Genomic DNA, 10,921 nt, shown 5'->3' on the forward strand with positions numbered 1-10,921 from the left:
AGCATCGCTTTGCTGTTTCTTTTTCATTGGCACTCTGCATGCTGTTAAGACTCCAGGTTGTTCCCTCTAGGTGTTCCCTTGGTGATGCTGAGAGTGTTTCTCAGTTGTAACACTTGACAATAATCTCATGAAGAATTCAGACAGTATGATAACTTGCTGATATACATTGTAAATACAGGTGGCGAATATGTTGGTGTTTTCCTCCTCATTTGCCGTTTCTTACACAGTTGCTCCAGTAATTTCTACTCTGGGCATAATTTTTTGTTATTTTTTTCAGCATTCATTACACTGACAAGGCTATCAGGGTGTCCAGCTCATCCCTTCTCTGTGTCCCTTCACCAGCATCACAAAAAAGACTCACTGTCACCCAGAGTACAGAGGTAAGGCAGATGCAAATATGTTCAGAACAACTGGTTTATATTCCTGCTGTGATCAGGCACAGGGCTTCTTTAGGGTATTCCAGAAAGCTCTGGTGATGTGACTGACTGCCCCTTAAGTTCCCCTTTCCCCTCTCCCAACTTCTGACTGCTACATGCACTTGCACCCAAACAAGCAGCTGTTTACTCTTTTGCCATTGTCCCCAGTTTTGCTGACTTGATATCCTCATTTGATTTTTACGATACAAGTGCCTTGGTACTTTCTACCCTGGCGATCGATTTTGTTAAATTGGTACTGCTTTATTTTGCCCATGGTGTGTTGCTGTTTCTTATCCTCCTGTCTTTTTAGAAGCGACACAAATCAGGGTTAACCATCGGCATATATACCTTAACATATCTGTTTATCTTCAATCCTCAGCAAGAGGGTTGAGAAAAAAAAAAACAACAACCAAAAAAACCAAAAAAAAATTGATATACAAAATAAGCTGATGGTAACACAATGCCAAAAATAGCTTATTATGTTAAGTGCAAGGGAAAAAGCTTGATATAAAGCTTGATTGCAACAACGTTTCAATTTACCAGTTTAAATACAAGACCTGCATTAAAATATTTCTTGAGATACATCTCTTGGTGATTTCTTTAAAATTTATATACACGTATCCAGTTGTAACACTTGACAGTAGTCTCATGAAGCATTTAAAGAGTATAACTTGATAAGTACACACTGTAGATATGAGTAGTTAATGTCTGTATGATTTCTTCCTTCAAGGGTTTATAACATTATGTTGAGTCCTAGCCTCAGACAGGTGACCAGCCACCTGATACAGTATAATACCCCAAGCCCTTCCCCAAAGTCCCACAGTCTACGCTTCCAATGCTCACTGAATCCAGATGGTATTGCCTCTTTCTGGTCTGCGAGACTCCACTGTCAGTTCTCCGAAAGTAGAGAAAAACTGCTCCATTTCCTTCTGCAACATATCATTCCTCTTCTCTGCATCTTCCTTGGCCCGTTCTGCATTACGCATTTTAATTTCTACCATTGTGAACTTCTTCCGCTCTTGATCCAGTTCTTCATGCAGGGCCATCATTTCTGTCTCCAGGGTGAGATTTCTCTGCTCCAAGCTGCAAAAACAAAATAAAAGCAGACAGTGCCTGAGCAGCACTCCTCGCTCACTTGAGCAGAAATGGACACCACTAACAAGTTCATACACGTGTCCTTTCATTTACAAAGCTTAGACTGAATTTTTGAGAGGTGTATTTACAAACCATGGCTTCATCAATGAACCATTCTCCTAGGGCAATCTCTTTGCTAGCTCATTTAGAAAACGCCTAATAACAGCCACTGGCAAGGTGCACAGTAGCAAGCAGCTCCATCTAATTCTCCAGGAACATGCCAAGTATTCCTTTTACTTCTGGAAATGTTGACACCCAGCTCCTACTGTTGTTACACTAGTGCCACTTACAAGGTCAGAATACTGCCCCGAATGCCTTTGTTTCACGGCTAATCTCCTTTCTTCAGCTGATTTATCTGCTGTACCTATTTGCAAATGTTCATTGGCAACTTAAAAAAAACTGCAACAAACGCGGTTTTTGTCTACAAAACTGACAGCATTTCAGATCTAGCTTTCCAAGGGAAAGCATTAGAAATCCTAGTGGTACTAAATAGACAGTCATCATGCATATTAAACATTATAAGAAGTGCTCTACTACGCTGCATACTACACTGAAAATAGTGATGTGGGTGAAAGACTGCAATATTCTGTATGCTGCACTTCCACTCACAGCTGCTCTTGCCAGTAGCTCTCACATGTTGTGATCCAGCTATGACTTGTAGTGCCAGAGGTACCAAAGCAAAGAGCTGCTGTGCAACAGAGGTGAGAACCGAAAACGAGTCCTGAACAGCTTTACTGAAGAACCTTTGATTACAAAGAGAGCGCATTCAGCTCTGCACTGCTGTGTGCACTAGTTAATGCTAAGCCCAGACTTTGAGGTTATTCACTGATCATTATGGCCACCCACCCTACCAATCTTGTTGTGTGCAAGAAGAGTTGGCCCTATTTGTAGACAAAGACACGGCTCTCCCTTGCCTTCTTTAACAGGTCTGAACTATGAAGGAAAGGCTAAGGCAAAGCAGCAGTGTGCAGACAGGACTGTGAACAGAGGTAACTCCAAGATGCAGCACTATCTCAAGAGGAACGAGGACTCTGGAAAGGAGTTCCAGCAGTCTCCCAGTCCCAAAAACTACAGGTGGAATAAGCCATGGCACTGCTTTCACTCATAGGTGATGCTCAGTTGCCCTTCTCAGTCTCTGGAGAACAGGCATCAACTAATGAAAACACTGTGAGAGTCTCCTGACTTTGTTAATATGATTCTACAGAAACTCACAAAGATCTAGCTTTATTTTTGATGCCAACAGGACAGTGTGTCACAACCACAGCAAGCAATTGCTCTGAAACAAATCCCTTTGGATCATGGTGTCACAAAAGTGATGTCAGAGTATGTCAACACAGAAAGATGGGAGATTCAGTGGCAAGCACCCAGTGACTGCAGCTAGCGCAGATTTCTAGCTAGTCATGAGAGGGAAAACTTCTTGGATTTACCCTGCAAAAGGCAGTCTGATTTAGAGCCACACCGTCTTACCTTTTTATCCTTGTCTCATACTCTAATTTTTGCTTGGCCATCTCTTGCTTCAAGCTGGACACCAGGCTGTGCAAAGCACTGTGATTGTTAGTACTGTTGGCCACAAATGTTTCACTGTTATCGCTGCTGCTGGTGGCTCGGCTGCTGTGGCCCCCCACACTCCTTCTGTCACTTTTGTTCTCATAGTCACCTGTGTTAGAGAGGTCTTCATGTGGTGGTCCATCCAGCACAGAGTCTTCAAAGTTACCCACATAAAAGTCCTGCTCAGGGCAGGTGGTGGTAGATGAACGACAGGAGTTGGACTGCTCAGGGAGGGATATTTCACAAGAGGATGTTGACCAGGTGGCACTGTCCACACTTTGTTTGTCATCAGAGTTCACCATAGAGAACTGCTGGTGGACGTTGTCATAGGTGGAAAGCCTGTTGTGCTGGCCTGACTCACTCACCGATTCCTTCTGCTTGTTGTCCCTCAGTGTGACATAGCCATTGGGCACCCAGCCCGGGGTCCGGCTGTTGATGGTGTTGCTGTGCCCATCTGTGCTAGAAACACCCATCCGCACACCTCCGTTCTGCACACTGTGTGTGCCCATCTTAGTCACTGGTCCTTTCAGGGATGACGTTCTCCTGGTTTGCAGGGTACAGTTTGGTAAAGTCTGGCTCTTCTCAGGGCCCTCCACAGAGCTGCTGAAGGACCCATTGGTGACTATGCCACTGCCTTTATTAAAAGCAGGATTTTTTTTTACCATGAGTGGTGGGCTTCTTGTGACATCCAATTTCTGGATGCTGTTTCTGGGGCTATTTGTCTTGCTGCTTGGCAGAGCAGTTGGAGACTCACTGTCCATGCTTCCCCTTTGGGGAGACTCAGGTTTGTCCCAAGAGCAGCGCCTCACTGCTGTCTCCTTGGTGTTGTTGTTCTCTTTGTTCTGCAGCTGCCCCGCAATCGCTTTCTTTGGCATTTCATTGTTGTTGTTGCATACCTCAGGTCCCATCTGAGGGTCTGCATCCTTGGGAAACAGATCTTCATGTTTGCTAATCATCACTGACATTAGCTGCTGGACTACTACTGTACCTGAAAGGAGACACCAAGCACATGGTCATAGAATCATAGAATCATAGAATGGTTTAAGTTGGAAGGGACCTTAAAGATCATCTACTCCAATCCCCTGCCCTGGGCAGGGACAGCTCCCACTAGACCAGGTTGCTCAAAGCCCTGTCCAACCTGGCCTTGAACACCTCCAGAGATGGGGCAGCCACTGCTTCTGTGAGCAACCTGTGCCGGTGTCTCACCACCCATTATAAGATTTAACCGATTTTCAAGATTATATCAGTGGGAGTACACATGGATGAGCAGTGACCAGCCCTGGCTAAGCCAGCCTGGCTCCCAGTCATTAATGGCCTGTTTCTTTTAGGGCATAAATATACTTTATCCATCAGACTCCACAAATACTTAGTAAACATTCAGCTTATACAAACATTTATGCAATGCATCTATCCGTGTAACAACCTGAATGTTTAACACACCTGAGATGCTTCTGGCTACCAGGCCAGATCAGCACCACCTCTTCCTTCCATCAAACCAAGCCAGCAGGCCTCACAGACCCCCTGAGAACAGGAACTTTTGCAAAGAAGCTATTACCATTACAGTAACTGCATTGCAGGAAGACCACAGAGGGACATAATGAGGAGCAAAGGTAACATCATTGTAAGTGATGCGTTTCAACTCAATGTGGTGATCATTTTTGAAACCAAAGTCTTATTCTGGCACAGCACTTGTATCTGGTAGTTTAACAGAAAATGGCCAGGCAAGGGATTTGCATTGCTGGAACACAGATGTTTTAGTCTTTTGGAGCAAAACAGAGCAGTAATACGACAGAATTATTAATGTGAATGCCTTTAAACTATGCCATGTTATAGCACAGTATGGAACTAATGTAGGACCACAGCTTGCTACTTGCTATAATAAACGGCTACCTTTCCTCTTAAAGAACAATCCCTTGGTGTGCAAACCACCTGACTGCACTGTAATTTACACACTAGCATTTATAACTGCACTTGGGATAATAAAGATGCACAACTCTATTTCGTTAAGCAGACTCTCATTAAGGATTATTAAGAATATTTCAGGAACAAGGTCAAGGTAGTTACAACAAGCATCCTATTTTTCAGCTCCTAGAGAGCTTTCAGAGGCATGCTGTGCTCTTCTAATCAATACTTTCCCACTGTGCAATATCATTTCACATCAACTCCTTTGTAATATTCTGAATCATTATACACCACCCTTTTAATATACAACTATGAAGAACCAGTTCAATGTGGGTACTTTTTTTAGTGTTCTTGTTTGTTTGTTTGCTAAGGCAAAATCATACATTAGAACTATGCAGCAGGAAAATTCACTTAGTTACTCCCATGGCACATTTAGCTGTATTCCTTATGAGAACATTAGCTGTTATTGTGCAGAATTTTACTAGAAACGTTGCAGTGTACTCAGGCAACTTTTACTACTGCATTTGACAGGAAAAAATTGGCCCATGATTGGAATTCTGGAAAATCTGTCTTGAACTAAACAAAAACAACTTATCCCCATTACACAGGTACGGTTACCCACAGCTGCATGTTTGACTTCAAATGACTGTGCAAGCACAGGTACGGCTACCCACAGCTGCATGTTTGACTTCAAATGACTGTGCAAGAAAAGCACTCTGTATCTTCTAAAAAGCAAAGAGCAATGAAGAAGGGTGGCCATGAGTACCAATCGATGTATTCTTTGTTAAAATTTCCTATACATTCAACTATGCGTAGCCCAATTGCAAATCAGCATTGTCTGATGTCAAATCTTGACATTATTCTTAAAGAGAACTCATAAATCTGTTTCATGCAACCTGTTTCTCATTAGGTAAAAAATATATGTATTTCCCTTCAATGAGTGTAGTATCCACGCCATTTCCTACAGCAGCCACCACCATTTTAGCGCTAGGGCTGTTGATAAGCAGGCTGGAGAGTTGCTTTCAAGAACTGGAAAAACATACTGTTTTCTCTTTCCACCAGGCTTCCTGGCTTATTAGAAAAAAAAAAAAATAAAAAAAAATACAAACCCTGAAAATGTTCTTGCTCAAACTTTCAAAAACAAAAAACCACAAACCCTCACAAATGTTAGCCAGTTCTGGAAAAATACAAACCTAGAAGATAGCATTTTATTTACGAATGGCTAACTTCTCTCTCCCCATCCCAAACCTCCATTCATCTCCTTTGCCCCAGGTGAGCCAAAGATACATGGTATCCCATCAGTAAATGTCATCCGGTGAGGTACCATTCTCATTGACTTCAGTGGTATAAATCAGGTCTGTGACGTCTCTCCCCAGTTCCAATCTATTGAACAATCTGAAATACGTTTTCCACTATTGAATGCAAAAGCATGGAAAGAAGGGACAGTTTCCTGCCTGACCAAGAGAAACATTCACAGCAAGCAGCTATCTACCAGGCTGCTAAGCTCTACAGAAGTATCAGGGTAAGAGAAGCTACTATTTCGGTCGGTCTTGCAGTTCTATAGGTACAAAGAGTCAGGCTGAAAGTGAAGTGATAGGCAGCATGCACACATGCACACACACACAAAAATGTAACTCCTTCGAGAGACATTATAAGATAGTTGAAGAGGAAGGGAAAAAAGCAGGAGAGAGTCTCGCAAAATACCATGGGGAGATGATGTAAGATGTGTAAACGTTTACAACTTCAATGACACAGTGAAGCTTATCTAGTGCGAGTGGTCTAGTGGGAGGTGTCCTTATCTATGGCAGGGGGGTTGGAACTCGATGATCTTCAAGGTCCTTTCCAACCTAAACCATTCTATGATTCTATGATCTTTGCACAGTGCATTTGTATGTACAAGTATGTACAAGTATGTACAGAAACTAGGGGGAAGCCACAAAAGCAGATTTAAGGGTATCTGAAGCTGCACAGTCATAATAAATGTGCATATAAATTGGACATGTGCTCTTGTAAACGCTTTTGAGTCAAACGCATGATCAAACCATTCTCTGCATCAATGAGAATCCAGACATTAACGTGAAGATGATGATTAAAAACCCTTTCCACGTTCAAAGGTTTTCTGGCTTGTCTGAGCTACTGTTCAGACAGCTAAGCCTGGGTATTCACTGCTTTCACACATTATTTGGAAACACATGTTTCAGTTCACAACAACAGTTGTGTTAAGAATTAAAAGAAAGAAGAAGGAAACATAAGACTTCAGGAAACAAGTAAATGAACAAAGTACATGGGGAATTGTTGTGTCTGGGGAAGAGAAAATGCACCAAGCTCACAGAAAAAGAATCAATCCACACGCTTTCAAATAAACTGGTTTTGAATTTTGGTAAAATTTTCAGTGCACAGTCTGTGTACAGCCCTAATTTCTGAGAAAGCTAAGCAAACTCTACATATTAAGAAAAAAGTGTTTAGAGGGAGAAAAAGCATCATGTACTTTATGGAGAATTAAAGTCACAAAGATTAAGCCTAGGAGGAAACTATAGGAAGAGATTGTCATAGCTATATTTTTGTCTTAACTACAGCAAAATGCTACAGCTGGACATTGCTGTAATCAACAAAATGCAGCTGAAAATTTGATCATTGTTGTGCAAGAAGGCATGTAATATACCACTGCTTTGTGGGGGATTCTACATAAGTCACTGCAGTATGAAGCTGCACTAACCTTTTTTCATCCTTAAGAACTGCAGGTAAAATATTAACTGCACTCCAACCACACATGCTGGATAAGAACATGCCATAGTAAGTTTTGAGAGAAAATGTACATTTTTAGTAAAGTTGCCAGGGCAGCACAATCTCATGCAAAGTCTGTTTGCAATGCTGCACATTTCAGTCACTTTTATAGTAACCTGCAAGATTTAACCCAGAAGTTCATTCAGGTTGAAGAATTCTGTGTCTATAAAACAGATATATGGAACTTACTGCACATGCTACATGAACTGGTATGTACTGTTAATAAACCTAAAGACATTCCTTCTTTCTATGACAAGTTATGTACAGTGAGCTCACCCTCCATGATAGTCAGAGGATCTTCCACTTTGGGACGAAGGATGTTGGGGCCAAAAACAGTAGCGAGATTTTGCACACTCATTTTGTTTACACCTGAATAAGACTGGACTTCATCAAGGAATCTGTGGGGAAGAAAGAGGACTTTAAGGAACACATAAAGAGGAAATTAAAAAAAAAAATAAATCAAAGCATGTGATCGTTTCTTAACATAGTTCAAGTATTCCATTCCAAATCCTCATGGAGCATCTTAAAAGCTAAAGGCTGTTCTCCCCAACTTCAGATTTTCTTCAAAATGATACACTGATAACGAAATTTAAATCTCAATCTGGACTGACTACAAGATAACTCTGTGGAAGATGGTAACTTTCTCCAGCATAATTAATCAACTACTTGGCTCCTAAAATATCCTCAAAATGCAAACTGTCAATTAAAAAAAAATAATATTCTTTTAAAAATGTTTTTTATGCTGGGAACTTTCTATTAGTTCACAAATTGCAACTAAGACATGCTTTTTAAGATCTTGGAGGTATCCACAAAACTATTCTATATACTACAAGACATACACAGTTTTCAAGGATACCATGCTTCATGAGTGCACAGCCAAGGCAAATAACTGCAGTTAGAAATGGGAAAACCAGGGTCCTATAAAGAAGGCAGAATATATTCATTTCTTCCTTCTTGCATTTCTTGCTGAGTGTAGCTTGCTTATGAAAGTAAAGTCATAACTGTGCACCTTCATAGAGCAAATTAGTAATTAGTCAAGCAGTAAACCTATATTTTTAGTGCATTCACTTAAGTTGACCAGTCCTCTGACTGTGAGTAATGCTTTTCCTTCAGGGCACATACACAGACAGGTTTGTCTGTCAGCTCACAGTTATAAATACCATTGTGATATTCTTGCAAGAGCACTTACCTACAGATATATTTCAGCAGATTATAATTGACAGCCGGCAGGCTTTTCACTTGCTTCACCAGTTCTTTCAGGCCCTTTACGTGGTTTAAGGAAAAAAAAAAAAAAAAGAGTGGGGAGGCACAGTTTCTTAGTATTTTACCAGAGATTCAAAAAAATTTCAGCAATTACAAGACAATAAACACATCACTGAAACTGCAGCATTAAATGCTATATACAGGTTATCATCAGGAACAGCTTGTAGAAACCATTTTGGATGGGGAAGGCTATATTTGGCTAACAAGGATTAACTCTGGATAAAAATAAGCAAATAAATAAATAACTTGGTTTCATCCTGTCTTTCTCTTCTCTTTCACTCTCTCTTTTTTTGAACAACAGCTCCATTCCTCCTCCTGCTGATAACAAGGCTGAGGCTTCCCAGAACAGTTCTGGTTTGAACGGGTTAAAGGTTGGACCAGATGATCCTTGAGGTCCCTTCCAACCTTCTATGATTCTAGTTGGCATTTTCATTTGAGAAACTATTTGCGTATTTTACCCAGTTCTGGTCCATACTAGATTCAGATCAATAAACAGTTATTTCAGTTGGGCTCACCCTGGGAATGGGACAACCAACCAGAACATCACACACTAATTTCTGTGCCCTGTGGAAAAAGACCCTGGCTACGCTCCTTATCAACCAGTGCCTTTAGTTTCTTTTTCAGTATGGGGTTTTGGTACTTTGCCAGCATCAGTGGGGTTTTGATTACAATATGTTATGAAAATAAATGCAAATCAAGATGGGTGGACCATGATAGTGCACAAGTTTGCTGGCTGTGTGCTAAGAAAAGAAACAAGATGCACAGGTCCACAGGTCTCCCCCTTAACAGTGACTGTACCTTTAACTTCTGTATGGAGAAATAGCAACTGAAAACCTTGTCAGACAGACTCATAGGTGGAGTGCTAAGCCACCATAAAAAGGATTGAAGTGTCTCATCACCTGTAGTATTGATTTTTCAAATTGCTGGCACCAACTTCAGCACCAAAAGGCCACTGTAATTTGAATCTTGCTTTCAAAATGAATTTAATAAAGTGCTTTGTGGCATAGTTGCAGAGAAACTACACACATATACTCTGGACTAAGCCAATATAAAATGACTAAAAATGTAATCTGAAAATTAATATCACTGCAAGTAAAAATGGCATGATGACTAACTGCGGAGCTTTCAGGTGGCTTTACGTTGGAGCTATCAATGTTTAGAGACATATGCAACACGCAGAAGTGAATAGCTGCAACTTTAGCTCTGAGGATCCCCTGCCATAACTTGTCAAAGAGCAGCTCAAATTAAACCAACTGAACAGCCCGCTCCCACCTTTTGCAAGCAGCTGACAAAAATTTGGACCTTGCAGCAAGCTGTAAAGTACAGCAAAGAAACCAGTCTGATTTCAGTGTGTGCAAGAGATAACTATAGAAGACAGTTTACCAGAGATGTTTCTCCCCCTCCCCCCATTCCATCAGATGGGAACAACTACCATCTCTGCTGTTGGCAGTCATCAACTGAAGGCTCAGAAAGGAGATGGTCTCTCAGTCAGAAAAGAAGGGTTCCTCCTCGTCTTAATTAATTAGAAAATTAGGTAGGAGGGGTTCCAGTTCTAGCAGGGTTTGAAATCTCAAAAAGGAATTAAAGAGACATAACCACCTTAGAAAGTTAGGACTAGATTGAAATCAACAGAATGAGCCTATTTGTATTTACTTTGAAATGAAAATATCAGGGTTGACCTCATTACCTGTAAGCACACAGAACAATGTAAAAACACTTAGTTTCTTCTGTCTTCAGACTAATATATAGTAGGCCCAGGCCACTGCAGGGCACACATTATTAATCAGAGCCCTTATTTTGCTAATCCGAGTTATGCTGTTTTAAAAGGGTCTGGAAGGTGGCCTGCTTCCAGTTGCCCTCTTCCATCTTTTTGA

At 41.1% G+C, this 10,921-nt stretch overlaps 1 protein-coding gene across 1 annotated transcript; it reads right to left on the reverse strand.

Annotated features, from left to right (window-relative positions):
- Positions 1-761: 761 nt before the first annotated feature.
- On the reverse strand, positions 762-9,047 carry ARHGAP24 (Rho GTPase activating protein 24; the record flags this gene model as incomplete). The annotated part of the gene is made up of 4 exons (XM_009883940.1): positions 762-1,499; positions 3,018-4,086; positions 8,061-8,182; positions 8,974-9,047. Coding segments are annotated over 4 exons (1,509 nt in total), but the record flags the coding sequence as incomplete, so codon positions are not given.
- Positions 9,048-10,921: the final 1,874 nt, after the last annotated feature.

The sequence above is a fragment of the Charadrius vociferus genome, unplaced genomic scaffold, assembly GCF_000708025.1.
Source record: "Charadrius vociferus isolate BGI_N301 unplaced genomic scaffold, ASM70802v2 scaffold684, whole genome shotgun sequence".
Taxonomy (NCBI): domain Eukaryota; kingdom Metazoa; phylum Chordata; class Aves; order Charadriiformes; family Charadriidae; genus Charadrius; species Charadrius vociferus.